Consider the following 16,345-nt stretch of genomic DNA (forward strand, 5'->3'; position numbering starts at 1 on the left):
ACATGGGGTGCCTATCTGTACTGCATCTTATATGCAGTAAATAAGCATTAACTGCTCATGAACTGCACTGATGATAGCACTTTTTTTTTCTTTTTTTTTCTTTCACAGAAAAAGAAACAACAGGCATGAGGGTAATGACCACTTGGTATTTTGACCCTATTTGGAAACTCATTGACAGAATGGTACACGTTCTTTCTTCATAAAACTATTACAGCTGGTTTAGCTCTTCCTTTTTATGACAAGACTGTACTTATTCCAGACTTTCATGTAGCTTTCCAACTGGCAATACAACAATCATGTAATATTGAATTCAGAACAACTACAGTTACACAAAGCAGCTTTATTCTAGAGAAACAGGAAGTTTTTATATGTATGGAATAACTAACTGTGCTTACAGATTCAATTTCTGAATCTTTTCACAAGAAATTCTGCTCTTACAATATATTCATTTATACAAAACCCCCATGATGCATCATAATACACACTGCCAATATTTATATGGGAAGGACCTTTGATGGCAAATCAGGTGTTCAGAGCAGTTTAAAAGTGGTTTACCACTTTTTATTGTGTATAGTCTCTCACATAAACTCAGCCTTTTAGATCCTTGTCTTTTTAAAGTTCATACTTTTAAATTGTTCTTCAAGTACATCAGAATCTTCATCACTTTCTGCATTATTGAAGTTTGTATCAAAATCTAGCTCTTCCTCTAATCCACTGCTCTCCTGGCTGTTTTTAGCAGTCTCATTGTCTGTTCTGTCTTCTTGTCCTCCTTTATCAATCCTGCAGAAAGCCAGAGGGATGTTATCACTACCTAATTCTGGAATTTAAACAAGAATGGGATAGAGGATAGAACAGTCTCCCAATATTTCACACTAATAGGGGGTGGATAATGACAGGAGGTGGCAAGAAAGAGGAGAGGGACAATAACCTAAAGCTACTTTCACATTGAACAGGAAGTATGTAAAACACGGTAAAGTATGTATTTTATACATTAAAAAGTATTTAGTACAGAGTAGTCTGTAATGAAAATAAATAAATAAATGAACAACTTTACCAACTAAGCAACTGCTGGACAGTTGTCACAAACTAGTAAATTAGTGCATTTTATGTATCATGCTCCATAAAAACAGAACTCCAGTCAAAGAATACGAATGACAAAAGACTACTAAATATACTCCAGTAACTGTGTTCAAGAGCAATCCTTGATAAGTTTTTCTGTTCACTAGTAACTGAATAACCAACTGATGGACAAAAAACTTATGCATATTTTATGAAGCTCTACACAGAAATCTGTTTTGACGTGCTTTGTCCTTAAGGAAGATATACAATTCATTCTTTGGTGTTAAAACATCCTATCCAAGTAAGACATTTTTTGTGTCAGCCTCAGTAACATCAATTAGCACTTCAACCCGAATTTCGTGAGAAGAAAGTAAGAAAAATTACTCCTACTGATTCCTGTTGGGATTATTCAGAATATGGCATAAAGTACAACAGCTTCTTGGCAGTTTCCAAACAAGGTTTATTCAAAGGAGAAGAAACAGTGCAGTACTGAAACTATGTAACCTATGAGCTACTTACGGAATTAGTATTTCTTGTTTTCCACATTTAGCACAAACTTCTAGTTTGCCAGCACATGGTCGACAAATAATATGATAAGGATCTTTTACAGTCTTTAGGAGGCACTTCACACTGTGAAGAGAAAGAAATGATGATTAAAAATATATTAGGGACACTCATTAAACATTCTGTATTCAAACAAAATATAGACATATTCTTCAAAAGAACAACATGTTTCAGGCCAGTGTGGTAGTTTTAGTTTTGGTAGGCCTCAGTTTAGCAGACAGTCTTACATATATAGGAGAGACAGGTGGCACCGGACTGAAGCAAACAAAGAAACATTTCATACCAGATGATGCAAACTGGAATATAAATACAGTAGAGTAAGAGGTGTTCTCTCAGTTCCCATCATGGCTGAGGTAGAGGCAAGGCATGCAGCTGCTGCCTTGCTGAAATGGGCCTTGGCTGCTGCCCACTGCTACTTCGCATTTTGTTTGAAGTCAGAGAAGTAAACATTTTATTGTTATTTCTCTCTCTTTCTTCCTGGGTGTCTTTCGGGGTGCTTTATGGATATAGAGTGATAGGATCTGTTTTCGGTCGGAGGTAGAGGATTGTTATATGTAACTTGCGTTAGTGTGTGTGTTATATTGTAGTTTTATTTTAATTTTCTGGGCGGTCCCGCGGTGTAGAGGAGAGCACTCTGGACTCTGAATCCCAGGGTCCTGAGTTCGAGTCTCAGTGGGGATCATCCCCTGGCAGTTCAATGCCTCCCTGCCATCCGATCCCGTCAGACCTCGGATGCTCAGCAGGGTCAGCCTTGGTTTGTACCGGGTGCTGTGACAGTCCCGAGGACTTCACTGTCACTGTCCAAGCTCACTCGGTGGTGGCAGATGAACCTCAGAGTTAAAGGGTGGGGCCAGTTCTGCACATGCTGTGCCTCACCTAAAAAGTCCACTGCACAGGCTGGAAGGGCACACCCACGTGGGGAGAGACCCTTCCCAAATCTTCGTTTATGAAAGTCTGGCCATACATACATTTTCATTTTCTCTTTTCTGCATAAATATACATAATTACTTTAAACCTTGGAGGTCTTTTTCCCCCTCACTTTTCTCAGCAGGGTGGGGGGAGACTGACAGTATTGGGCAGTTGGCTTTTCGCCAGCTCAACCCAAGACAGCCAGTTTCAAATAAAATAATTGCTGTTTTAACTTGTAGCACCATCAAAATCATTGCCTTCAGCCCCCTCCTTTACCTTTCTCAGGAAAAATTACTAAAACAAGAACAGAAAAAGAAACATTAAAACAATTTTTATTTTTAAAGTGACAAAATAAAGGTTTCCATTTGTTTCACTAGGTAGTTTTTACTTTAAAAGTTGCATAACTTCTTTTGGTTTAGTGATAAAAGCAGAATATGGTATAAAAACGTACATGGATTTCACAAATAAAAAGCTTTCAGTTCAAACACCACAGTGATTTCCTCAAACTTCTCAGAGTATAAACAGAATTAGTACTGGACTTTGTTTTCTATGAAGACAAGCCTGAATGGAGCAGTATTCTCAACAAACTCAATTATGTGGAGGTTTGGGGCTATTCTTTTTCAAAACATAATAAAACTCTGTGGATTAAGTAAATTCCGAAATGCTATGGCTTAAAATTCAGCTGACATTTCTAAAGCCTTGTATCTTTGGAAAACATAACCCAGAAGGATTATAACCCATCTAGTGCAGCTCTCTTAAAAGTCACTTTTCCTTGGTACTCATGCCCTCAAAAAGCCATCAGGAAAGATGCTGAATTCTGATCAGTAGATTTGCAGACTTGGCTAACACAGTGTATTGTGAATTCATAGTGTTGACATTTTGTTCTGTGTTTTTGCTCATGCCATCTGTGAAAGATTTATTCTTTTCCTGCCAAGTTCTAAGGAACAAAAGTTGACAGAGTGAAAGCTTCGTCCTTGAAGACAGAGTTTGCATAACCTAAAGCTGAGTTTCTCCTATTGTTTGACAGCCTTTGGAGTACAGCTAAAGGGAGCAAGGAGGAAGAAAGAGAGCAGAGCCTGAGACCTCTACCTGGGCGGTGCTGGCCACACCTCCCTAGGTAGACATCACCAGCAGGCTCGATAAAGGTGAGAGGACTCATGCTGTGGGGGTGGTTTGTTTCTCAAAAGGGACAGCAGGGATGCCTGCTGCCTGCCAATGCCTAGAAGATGTAGTCCCTGCCTTCAGGGGAGTGTCCTGAGTTGGTAAGACAACCTACCTAAATAATTCTTAGTAATCGAAGAATATTTACAAGTAGGGCTCCTGTTCTCCTTCTCTCTCCCCCTTCTCTTTGGGTTCCCGCTATTTAGTCACTTCTGTTAATAAGTATTTTCTGAACTCTTAAGTGTTCGGCCTCACTTTTCCAGCAACTGTAGCACCCACCCTGTTACACAGTGTCATGGTTTAGGAATGGTGTTCCCCAATTTAGCACTTCCACTAAAAATAAAACCACAAGTCAGTCCCCTCCTGCCCCACTCCCCCTGCTTGGGTGGGAGACAAAAGGCAGAGATCACTGGTTGAGATAATGAGTTAAGAACAATTTACTGGAAGCAGCAATGAGATAAGAAAATGAACAGTAACAGCAACAATATAAATGACTTTTAGTCTAATGAAAGTCAAAACAAAATACATCATTTATTCAGGTAGCCATACACGCGCATTTACAGAACCCCTTCAAGCAGTTCCTGAGTATTTCACAAGCATGTAACAGAGGAACACACAGACAACTGGGCAAACTGTGATAAACCTGGCTGTATCATACACCACAGGCCACCTGTGGTATCTCTGAGTTCCATGTTTCACTGCTGAAACACTGGCTCTGTCTACTACCACAGGAGGTAAGGTCGTCTGCAGCTGAGCAAATAAGAAGCAAGCAGATAGCATCTACTGCAGAAAATTAAAATAATTTATAGGTTTGTGATAGGTTAAAATATTTATCATCTTGGTTATGCACTTAGACAAAAAAAGAACTGTTTTCAAATAATGCCAGCCTTTAATATTTAGGAAATTACAGTTTCTTACAGAAGAGGAGCAGACATGCTAAGAGACTATGAAATGCATGTATTGCAAATATTTTTGAAGAAAAAATGTTAAGAGATGCACAGAATCCCCTAGTACTGACCTGAAACAAGGCCTTAAAAATCATCTTTTAACAGTTTGACTTTTTGTTGAGGAGGACACACTGGTAGTGTTGGAAACTTAGAGATCCACATTTGGACCATTTTTAACAGCAAAGAGAGAAGCAGTTGCTTTTCCTCTGTGTTTTCCTTCCAAAAATTTAAGATAAAAAACAAATGAATTAGAAAATTAACATTGCATATATATATCTTGTCATTGCAGGCTCCAAATTTGAAAAATGTTACATAGTAGCAGCTGCTTAAGTTTACAGAAATAGAATATTTTCCAAAAATTCACAAACCACATGATCAGCAATTAACACGAAGTATCTTAACTCACCATTTTTTAGGTTTTGATAGTAGTTTGTACTTGCTGAATTTTACTCGCCACTCCAAGATATCTTTGCAATGCTGACACACTCCATCATGAAGCTTAGCATTTATTTTCTGAATAAATAAATAAAAGCACATTAAAGATTTCCTACTGTAATGAGTATAATCTTGCTTAGAAAGCATTTTCATACATCATATAATTAATACTGTTTAGAAATAAATTCGCTTGATAATTTCATATTGAATAATTTCATATACATTTATTGCTAATAATTTTCCTCAGTGGAAAGAGTGCTGAAGAACACTACCTTGAGGTTAAAGACTACATTATCATTATAATAATTTTAATATTTTTAACAGAAGTACTTATTTATGTTATTATGTAGTTGATAATAGATTATTACAGATACTTTATTATTGGTTTTCATATCTAGAAATTTTAGAAAACATATTTAAGAATAAGAGTCCTGAAATACACAATTTTTATCCAAGTAAGACAACTCACAAACTCACAAGATTTAAAATTTAACTTATTATTGCTTAAACTATCACTATACTAGATACTTCAAACAGTCTCAGGATTTTTTCTCAGAGGACAATTAAGTAGAATACACACACTATTTGCAGTCAAACCACTCAATATTTCTCTAACCCTAACCTTCTTTTAAGAAAAACGAATACATTTTTGTGCTTGTGTAACTAAGATAAAATCCTCAAAATGGTAATTTAAACAATGGTATATTTTCAAGACAATGCAAAATTTACCTTAAGATCTAAAACATTTTGTGTTTAGGTTGCTCAGTAATATAAAAAGTCAGCTGGCCAGTACTATTTATGCAGATGCTATTCTGAGATGGGAAGTAGTACCAAACCACACTGTTACCTTAACAGGCAACATACTTGTATGTTCAACATAATTTTATTTCTTTTCTCTCTAAGAATGACAGCAGTAACATTATCTATTAAATGAATATGTGTGTTAATTCAGAAATTTTAAAAAGACATTTCACAATTTAGAAAAATGTATATAATAAAAAAAATTCTGTGCCTTTTTTAAGACTTAAAAATGACTACCACATCAATAGTACATTATTAAGGCAGTATAAATCACTTCTGCCGCTTAGAATACCGCGAAGTTCATTGGAACAGATACTGTATTAATGTGGATTACAGTTTATGCTATTCTTTTACAAATAAACCAAAAAGTTATTTTAAGAATATAGTATCTTCTGAAGTAATTTCCTGGTTTTGTGACCCACAAGAGCTTTTCAATACTCCACGAAGTACTAATTCAATACATTAGAAAATGAAGAAGCCTAGATTTAAAAATACAATTTCTTACTCTATTCTGAAAAAGCGTATGTGACAGAGGAAATGCTACTTTCAAGTGAGAGCATATTCTAGGACTTGATTTCTATAATTTCCATTTTTCCTAATCTTCCACTTTGGTATGAGTTTTCCCATGGTGTAGTTTCTGAAAATTATTTTCAAAATGATCAAACACAGACTTGGCATGTTAAGAAACCAATAAACAAGGTTTTTTGGACTGCTTGAATACATTGAATACATTTGGCTAACATGCAAACTTTCTGAGAGGAGAAAATAAGTTCCCGGCAGATACCTGTTAAAAGGCTCGCATTTCAAACTGCTTTGAGTACTGTGTTCAGTGTTTCAAAATCGATGCAATTCAAAGATAAGCCTTATTTTCAGTGCTTGACCAGCATGAAGCAAGGCTCCAGTAAGCTTCTAACAACTTGCAAATTAACGTGAACTTCCCAGTTTCCCCTCTCACTTGCCTGACTTGCCTTGATTGGTAATGTAGGAGGGGAGAAAGACACAAGCACTGTAATTCGTATTCCCAGACGTTCTTTACTGCTATCAGCTATTTTTAGTTTTGCTAAGACGAAACCCAATCAATGCATGTCAAAAGACTGCCAGTAGTTTAAGCTGAAGACAGACAGTTGTCTTTCTGAGGCACTCAGCTTCCTGGCTGAAAACTACCTCATTTGCTGTAACACATGAGGGCTGGGGTTGGGAGCTGCAGTAGTAAGTGATACAGGGACAAGGCTCAGCAATTTGTAAGATGCTTGGAATGGAAGAGGCCATGGTCTGGACTGCATGTGGCACAAACAATGTAGAAGAATGAAATAGAAACTACTTCACCTCTCAGCTGAAGAAAATACAAACTTCGTCAAACAAACGGTGTACTATAAATTCTGCTAAGTATCTGGTATGGAACAAGGAAATACACATCATTATTATTAATGGAGATTCATAAAGCTCTTTCCTTTCCCAATGTGCTTACGATCTGGCTCCAGAATACATAATAACCACACAGTGATGCTTTTTTTTTTTTAATCAAACTGAAACACTGGCCATCCCAAAAGCTGAAGATGTCAAAGACAGAGGGGCAGCACAGCAGGGCATAGGCAATCCAGGAGGTTCCTAGCATGCACTGGTGACAACTTTCTTCTCCAAGTGACAGAAGGGCCAGTGAGGAAGAACGGGCTGTGCTGGAACTTGTTCTTACCAACAGGGTACTGCTGGGCAATGTGAAGCTCAAGAACAGCCTGGGCTGCAGTGACCACAAAGCTGTTGAGTTTAAGATCCTTGAGTCAGTGAGGAGGGTGAGAGGAAGGTCACTACCCTGGACTTCTAGAGAGCAGTCTTTGATGTTTTCAGGGACCTCTTTGGTAGAATGCCATGGAGGGAGGAGGGGCCCAGAAGTACAGGATGATACTCAAGGATTGTCTCCTCCAGGTTCAAGAGCAATGTATCCCTACAAATTAAAAATCAAGGAAGAAAACCAGGAGGCCTACATGGATGAACGAGGAACTCCTGGATAAACTTAAACACAGACAGCTTACAAAGCGTGGAAGCAAGGAAAGACAGCCTGGGAGGAATACATAGAAATTGTCTAAACAGCCAGGGAGATGGTTAGGAAACCCAAAGCACTGGCAGAACTCTATCTGACCAAGGACATCAAGGGTAACAAAAAAATGTCTCTTTAGATACATCAACATTAAAAGAAAGACTAGGTAAAATGTAGGTCCTCTGAGATAGGATACAGAAGACCTTGTTATCCAGAACAAGAAGAAGGTATTTGAACAGTGTGATTGAGTGCACCCTCAGCAACTTTGCCAATGACACCAAGTTGTGTGGCAAGGTCAACATGCTGGAGGAAAGGGATGCCACCCAGAGGGACCTGGATCTGAGAGATGGGCCTGTGTGAACCTCATGAATCTTAACAAGACCAAGTGCAAGGTCCTGCACATGGATCAGAGCAATCCCAGGCACAAACACAGAGTGGGTGGAGAATGGGTGGAGAGCAGCTCTGAAGAAAAGCACTGTGGAGGTGTTGGTGGATGAGAAGTAGGACATGGGCCAGCAGTCTACACTCACAAGCTGGAAAGCCACTTGTGTCCTGAGCTGCATCAAAAGCAGCATGGCCAGCAGGTCAAGGGAGGTGATTCTGTCCCTCTACTCTGCTTTTGTGAAACCCCACCTGACTGCTGCAACCTGCTCTAGGGTCCCCAACATAAGGAAGACATGGACCTGTTAGAGTAAATTCAGAGGAGGGCCACTAAGTTGTTCACAGGGCTGGAAGGCCCTCTCCTGTGAAGACAGGCTGAGAGAGTTAAGTCTGTTTAGACTGGAGAAGAGAAAGCTCCAGAAAGACCTTAGAGCACCCTCCAGTACCTAAAGAGGCTCTAAGAGAACTAAAAAGGACTTTTTAGAAGAGGATGTAGTGACAGGACAAGGGGAAATGGCTTCAATCTGAAAGAAAGTAGGTTTAGATCAGATATTAGGAAAACATTTTTTGTAGTGAGGTTGGCAAGGCACTGGAACAGTTACCCAGAGAAGCTGTGGATGCCCCATTCCTGTAAGTATTTAAGACAGGCTGGATGGAATCCTGAACAACCTGGTCTAGTGGAAGGCATCCCTCATGGCAGCAGGATTGGAACTAGATGATCTTTAAGATTCCTTTCAACCCCAACCATTTTATGATTCTATAATCACATTTATTTGTGTCAAAGGTCACATTTAGTGTCCTAATCCAGGCATAAAGGTGCCTGGATTTTTCAACCTAGTTACCTGTAGGACCACAAAGCTTACACAGCTACTCAATCACAGAGCATCTGTTCAGAAGGTAATGAACTGAAAGACAACAGCTTTGAAGTTCTAATTTCCGCCTTCTAGCAGCCACACATACAGCCTCTTCCTCCCCTTCAGCAATTTCCTGCAATTTTTACTTGATGTTGACAGTTCAAATATGGGGCAGTGCAGTTAATCATCAGCTCAGCACCACTGAATAGAAGAGAGAATATGACTCTACAATCCTTCTACTAGCCTGTTGGTTTAGAAAGTCAATAGAGAATGATTGATGTAAAACAAGCAATTACAGAGTATAATCTTGACTTGTGTTTGTCTTTTACGTTTATTTTGCTCAAGAGAAAAACCCCCATGATATTTCAATGCAACTATTACTTACACAAATTAATAATTTACTGTGTTTTTTTACACTAAATTCAATATTTCGTTTGACCAAAAGAACTGTAACTTACCACTTTCATAAGTAATGCAGGCTAAAGAAGAAAGTTATCCCTAATGAAAGATTTGGATGAACTACTTTTTCAGATTTTGAAATTGCTAAAGAACATCTGAGAGTAAATTCTCCAAAAAAATTGAAAGATAAACTTTTCTGGTTTCTCACTTCCCAGTCAGAATGAGAAAGTCATTAGTAAAATCAAAGAAACTCCTCTGCTGCTTACTTTTCCTATGCCCATTTAATAGCTTGCTTTCCTTTAAGAGTATAAGGAAACAACAACCACACAAACATCTGAACAAGGCTTGCCAACTTCATTATTCCATTCCAACTTTTCTACACAGTTTTTACATAGGTAGTCAGCTCTCACACAGGAATAGGAGGTAGTGCTTGTGGCCTGAAGTGCTTGTGGTCTGAAGTTAATATTTTGGTGTTAAAACTACTCCAACAGGTTAGATTAAGGTTCTGTCACAACAGTTTCTCTGGGATTTTCTTTATACTCATTTCCCCGTTTTAGTCAATAATTGTCTCTTTTCTTTTGCCATACATTGCTTCAAGGACAAGTGTAACTCAGCCAGTGCTTACATGTTCTCCAAAGAAATTACAGTTGTGCAATACAGATATACATAAACAGTCTTTGCCTATAAAGTCACAAAACATTGAAGGTGCATATTATATACACACAGGTGTACATTAACGAATCAACATCCTCTGCTCACAAAACCCAATAATAAATCACTTAACATCCTGCCAAAAGCAGTTCAGAATGTATTAAACACATGCACATACACCTACTAACTTGGCACACAAAATAATCCCTAGCTTAATCTAGCATTAAAGCACTCACAAGCAAGATGTAATGACAGGGCTTCAAAGAAGCTTCACCATCTGTTTCTAAGTTTCTAATTACGTGTGAGCCTATGGGTATTTTGATTTCATCTGTTGAAAGCAGACTCCTACTACTGAGCACACATCAGTGGTCTACTCTGCTGTAAATAAATGTAACGGTAATGCCACCCATAAACTTCCTTGTCAGAAGCACAGGTGACACTGCTTCAATCAACAAGGATGAATGCAGTACTTCTGAACAACTGCACAAAACTTCCCAGGATCTCCAGCACATTACTATAAAGCAGTTAAGAGTCGACCAGTGCAGATTAACAAATGTGAAACTGAGCTGCCAGATTTCAAGATTCTAAGATACATTTCACTGGCTGAATGAATTCCCTCAAGGAGTTTCACTTGCTCACACACTGTATCAGTGTTACCTGAAATTCCTTTTTCTACAGGTATTTTCTCATCAAGTGTATTTCAAATTTTAATCAACACATGGATGGCTCTATCGCATTTAAGGGAGCACTGGAAGGACAGTCAGTCAACGCTCAACAACTTCCCCAGAAAAAATGGGAAACATAACCACACACACCCATTCACCAGACACACTTCCTGCACTCATCCATTCTCTCTCTCTCTCTCACTCCCCACACTGCCTTTCAAACTGGGTTAGAGTCCAGAGCAAATGTTATATTTGCTGCTATTCTCCCTACATGAAAGATTACAATCCAAGTCCGAATGAACTTCCTAACCCAGAATTACAGGAATAGCTGGAGAGTAAACTTGAGTCTACCAAGCAACTCCATGTTGCAGTAAGAATATAGGGTAAAAAACCTGTAATTCTGATATCTGACAATTCCAGATGGACACTGGTTCATCTCTATCTCTCTTCTATGCTTCAAGTCATGATCACTGACTGAGCATTTAAGCTCTTGTCTGAGTTTACGGGAAACCAAAATGTTTACCAAAATGAGGGGAGACGATTCCTCCTCAATAACTACCTCATTCCTTATTAAATTTAAAAAAAGGAACTTTAATTAGAAAATGGATATAAGAAGGATAACTGTTCTTAACTAATATATATATATAGATATATCTATATCTCTGTAAATAAAGATATAACTATAAACAGACCAGAGCAAACTACTCCCCCAGCACCAAAAACAACCCACCCCAAAAAAACCCTGTAGGTTCCTCCTGGTGCAGTTATATTTATGGACAGTGTCACTCTCACACCTTGGCTGGCTGTGATGTGAATTCTGTCTTTTCCCAGAAGGCAGAGACAAGGGGGTGAACAACTCACGTGGTGCAGGATGGAGCTTTTTTCATGGGGGAAAAGCAGACTCTCTCTCTCTCATTGTCCTTTGTTCAAAAAGAAGGAAAAGCTGGGAGCGGAAGAGTGGTGATAATTCCCAGGAATCTCCTTGCAGTCCAAGTCGGTCCCCAGGAAGAAAAGGTCTGCAGTGTGTCCTGGAGCAGCTGTGACCCTCCTCTCTCTCTCTCTCTCTGAAGCTCAGGGTGGCCAGAGGTGGAGGGGGGAAGGCAAGGAGCAGAGCCAGCAGGAGCTCTCACCAGCTTAGCAAAACAGTGGCTCTTTTCCTACAGCTGCCCAAAACTGAAAGTCAAGCCAGCACACAGGAAAAAACCCTCTCCTACCCCCAGGTGCTGGGGTTCTGTTTTTCACCTGCACACCTCCATTCAGCTGGAATCTGAAGTCATCAGCCACTCTTTTGTCCTCAGTCCTGGCACTTCAATGCCCAAACCTTTGTGTTGGTAGGGTGAGAAAAATTCTCTGAGGGACTCCTCCCAACACCATCTTCCTTTGTTTGAACTTTTAACAGCTCTGTATTTACCTGCTCTATTCCTACTGCCTTCACACAGTCTCAACCAGTGTCTCCAACAGAACAAGTTATGTATCCATACATTCAGCTGAAAAACTAGCAAACATCAATGGTAAAGCTGAGGTTGAGAGTTAATAATGGCTGAAATTTAGGAAAATGTGGATTATAATCTCAGTTGTACTTAATGAGAGGAAAGAACAAATCAGTCATTTGGGTGTAAATACGACTCACTTTGTAGTTTAACATCTTACTACAATGGAGTTCTAAATGTTCTCATTGAATGATATTTGCTTTCATTTCTAGAACTACTGCAGCTTCCACAACGACTTACTTAGTCTACTTTACATAAAATGCATATTCCTATAAGATAATGTATATTCATCAGCTTAGAACTGAAAAGAGCTGTTCTGGAATATACCATGCAAAGCAAATAAATTCTAAGAGTCAACAACAAAGAACACAGTGTCTCACCCTGTCCTGGCTATTCCTTCTTCAATTCAGCCTAAAATGCAAGCTGTTCCAGCCTTGTTATAGCAGTTACCCAAGTACCTTGGAGAGGCAGTGTACTTTGTTGTAAGGATGTTTCACCTCAACAAGCCTATTTTAGAGTAATGCTGTAGTAAAGAGTAACCATTAGAAGAAAGACTGATCACACAGCACCTGCAGGATGGACCAGCCAGCATGGGTTTAGGAAGGGCAGGTCCTGTCTGACCAACCTGATCTCCTTTTATGATCAGGTGACCCACCTGGCGGATGAGGTGAAGGCTGTGGACTTCTATCTGGACTTCAGCAAAGCCTTTGACACTGTCTCCCGTAACATACTCCTCAAAAAGCTAGCAGCCCACAGCTGGAACAGGTACACTCTCTCTCTTCTAGGTTAAGAGCTGGCTGGATGGCAGAGCCCAGAGAGGGCTGGTGAGCACAGCTGCATCCAGGTGGCAGACGGTCACCAGTGGTGTCCCCCAGGGGTCAGTGTTCGGCCCAGTTCAGTTTAGTATCTTCACTGATGACTTAGATAAGGGGATTGAGTCCATCATTAGCAAATTTGTAGATGACACCAAGTTAGGAGGGAGTGTTGACCTGCTGGAAGGCAGGAGGGCTCTTCAGAGGGACCTGGACAGACTGGAGAGACGGGCTAATTTCAACAGGATGACATTCAATAAGGCCAAGTGCCGGGTCCTGCACTTTGATCACAACAACCCCATGCAGCGCTACAGGCTGGGCACAGAGTGGCTGGAAAGCAGCCAGGCAGGGAGGGACCTGGGAGTCTGTATTGAGAGGAAGCTGAACATGAGCCAATAGTGTGCCCAGGTATCTAGAATAGTGTGGCCAGCAGGATGAGAGAAGAGATTATTCCCCTGTACTCAGCACTGGTGAGGCCACACCTTGAGTACTGTGTTCAGTCTGGGGGCCCCTCAGTTGAGGAAAGATATCAAGGTGCTGGAGCAGGCCCAGAGAAGAGCAACAAGGCTGGTGAAGGTACTTGAGCACAAGTCCTGTGAGGAAAGGCTGAGGGAGCTGGGGCTGTTTAGCCTGGATGAGGCTCAGGGGTGACCTCATCATTCCCCACAACTACCTGAAAGGAGGTAGCCAAGTCGAGGTTGGTCTCTTCTCACAGGCAACCTGCAGTAGAACAAGAGGGCATGGCCTTAAGCTCTGCCAGGGGAGGTTTAGGTTAGACATTAGGAAGAAATTTTTACAGAGAGAGTAATCAGGCATTGGAAAGGCCTGCCCAGAGAGGTGGTGGGTTCTCTGTTCCTGGAGGTTTTTAGGATGAGACTGGATGTGGCACTTAGTGCCATGATCCAGTAATCACAGTGGTATTGGATCAAGAGTTGGACTTGATGATATTGGATGTTTCTTCCAACCCAGTTGATTATATGATTCTGTTCTACAATTCTACAATCTTTGCAAGTAACCAGTATAGCCTTTAAAATTAGAAAATGGATACCACGCTCAGTGTCAGACAAAGAGCACAAAACCTTTCAAAAAACCACAAAACAACTGAGTAATGACTGCCAGCAGGGAAAAGTTGAAATACTATTACATCAATTTCCTGTGCAGCTACTGCAGAAGCAGTAATAACACTGCAAATAACCACTGCAACTCCACCCACTGTACAACCTGAAGCTACTGCAGTAAATATGCAGCATTGCCAATGTGGTGTGCAAATCCAGCAGGATCCAAAATTTAAGTTAATAAGCATTTTTCAGCCTTTTAAGATAGTATTGCATTGGACAGTAGTCAGGCCAAACACCAAAACAAAAAAAAAGTTTAACAGTGATGTACAGCAGATCTGCCCTCTTTCAGCACCTCTGAGCGTTCCTCTGATCTACTGAGCCAATAAAAGGCAGAAAGGAAGGAAGGCCCACTCCCACATCAGTCCCACTGACAGTTTCTACTATTTCCTCTTTTCCCTCATCACACCTTGAACATCCCTGGCACATCTGATCATTCAGGGCTACATGAGACAGAGATGCAAAACTTATCATTCAGCATAGTCTGTATCTAAACTATGACATTAATCATCACTTAAATCTTTACTGGTCCAACTTCTTTTTAAATTTCACAAACAGAAACAAGGAAGAAAAACATCCATGTGGCTATTACAGCAATATTTTCAGCTACATAACTGATGTCAGAATTCAGGTTTTCTTTCAAGGCTTTTCTGATAGACCAACTCTCTAGGATACTTTTGTGTATGTAGTCAGTCAGGAAAATATTCTCCTATCAGAGCTCATGCAATGAATCACTCAATAAATAACACTGTCACAGCTTAGAGTCCCAGGAAAGCAGCCTCTTCAACTTGCAGAACCAGTCCTTAAAACTTTTAAAAAACCAACCAAAACAAATACACACACACGACTTCTTCCCCTTCTCATAGTTCTTTTTGACAGCACATTCAGGTTCAGTTAAAAGGGGCACTGATGTGACAGCAGTGGCACAAGATAAGTCTCTCCTAGAATGCTCAATCTTCCATTTTTGCCATATTCACCTTTCCAGTTTACCTTGCAAGATGAAATACCCCACTTTGGTGATGTCACTGCGCAGTCACACTGCTTGTTCTTCACCCCCTCCCGCAGTGATATTATGTTACCATAACTATAATCACAGAGTGTGTTCCAAGAATGCATTGTAAACCAACTCCCTTTCCTAGCTTAGAAACAAAAAAGGTAGAAGTCTTCTCAAACAACAGTATGAAGATATCAAACTATTACAAAGTGTGTAGCAAAAGTGCTGACAGAACAGCTGTATACACCTTACGCAACTAATCAGAAAAGCTCCTTATAACTTTTTTAAGGAGTTAAATCAAACATGACTCTTTGAAGTCATCCTAAAAGTATGCAAAGTGAAGCTTGATATGTATGTGGATGATGGGGGGGGGGGAGTTGTTCAAACTAAACACTCAAAACTTCACGATGTCAAAAGCATGACCATACAGTCACAAACTTTGAGAAGATCAAACACCTTTCAGGAAATGAGTAACATCGAATGGAACGTTTAATTACTGCACTCACTGCACAAATATAAGTGCTTCATTTCAGTCTTCCTCTTAATAATTCTTTGGTTTAACGAGGTCCTTTCTTGTCATGAATATGATTCAACTTTCACACTATGCATGCGCTTACGATAATAAGTGACTGTCTTGTTACGCTTACTCCCTCAGCCACCGCTGTGACTGGTTTGGGCAGACGGGGCCGAAAGGTATCTTCACTACGAGAACGAAAAGGTGTCTCGACTTCCACTGCTTCGCGACTCCGCTTCCGAACCCGAAGCTTTACAGGACCCTTCAGATCTCACAGGGGCAGGCCATGGCTTCAGAGGCCCTAGAGGGCTCTATTCACGGTTTGGGCACCGCATTCTTTGCGCCGCTCCGTCTCCTCCGGAGGGGTCACTCCTGCCGACAAGACACCCTCGCCCCCTCCCGCCTACCTTGCGCCGGGCGCTAGTGTCGTACTTGTCGTTCCTGAAGGCCCACGCGTTCTGATGGCGTTGGGGCCTTGTGCGCGACACGTTTCCCCTCTGCGAGCTCATTCCCGGCCACTGCCCGGGAACCTCCCGGCTGCCCCGGCGCCCTCACAGAC

General features: G+C 40.5%; 1 protein-coding gene across 2 annotated transcripts; it reads right to left on the bottom strand.

Moving 5' to 3' along the window:
* Nucleotides 1-320: 320 nt before the first annotated feature.
* On the bottom strand, nucleotides 321-16,345 carry CZH9orf85 (chromosome Z C9orf85 homolog). 2 transcript variants are annotated; one of them, XM_071580167.1, is made up of 4 exons: nucleotides 16,194-16,345; nucleotides 5,047-5,153; nucleotides 1,579-1,689; nucleotides 321-780 (listed from the first exon to the last, which is right to left on the bottom strand). In XM_071580167.1, the coding sequence occupies exons 1-4, from the start codon at nucleotides 16,293-16,295 to the stop codon at nucleotides 597-599; spliced, it is 504 nt and encodes a 167-aa protein (XP_071436268.1). In that variant the 5' UTR covers nucleotides 16,296-16,345; the 3' UTR covers nucleotides 321-596. The 2 variants fall into 2 exon arrangements, 1 of the variants encoding a protein (XP_071436268.1); XR_011699906.1 differs by lacking the exon at nucleotides 321-780 and adding an exon at nucleotides 4,712-4,856 and having other exon boundaries at nucleotides 1,608-1,689.

The sequence above is a fragment of the Pithys albifrons genome, chromosome Z (genome assembly GCF_047495875.1).
Source record: "Pithys albifrons albifrons isolate INPA30051 chromosome Z, PitAlb_v1, whole genome shotgun sequence".
In the NCBI taxonomy this organism is placed as follows: domain Eukaryota; kingdom Metazoa; phylum Chordata; class Aves; order Passeriformes; family Thamnophilidae; genus Pithys; species Pithys albifrons.

Excerpts from the sequence above, each read along its gene's own strand:
- CZH9orf85 (XM_071580167.1), bottom strand. The coding sequence starts at position 16,295 with ATGAGCTCGCAGAGGGGAAACGTGTCGCGCACAAGGCCCCAACGCCAT. Across the intron at positions 1,690-5,046 it reads CTATCAAAACCTAAAAAATG|TGTGAAGTGCCTCCTAAAGA; the intron begins GTGAGTTAAGAT and ends TTCTCTTCACAG. Across the intron at positions 781-1,578 it reads AAACAAGAAATACTAATTCC|GATTGATAAAGGAGGACAAG; the intron begins GTAAGTAGCTCA and ends GGCTTTCTGCAG.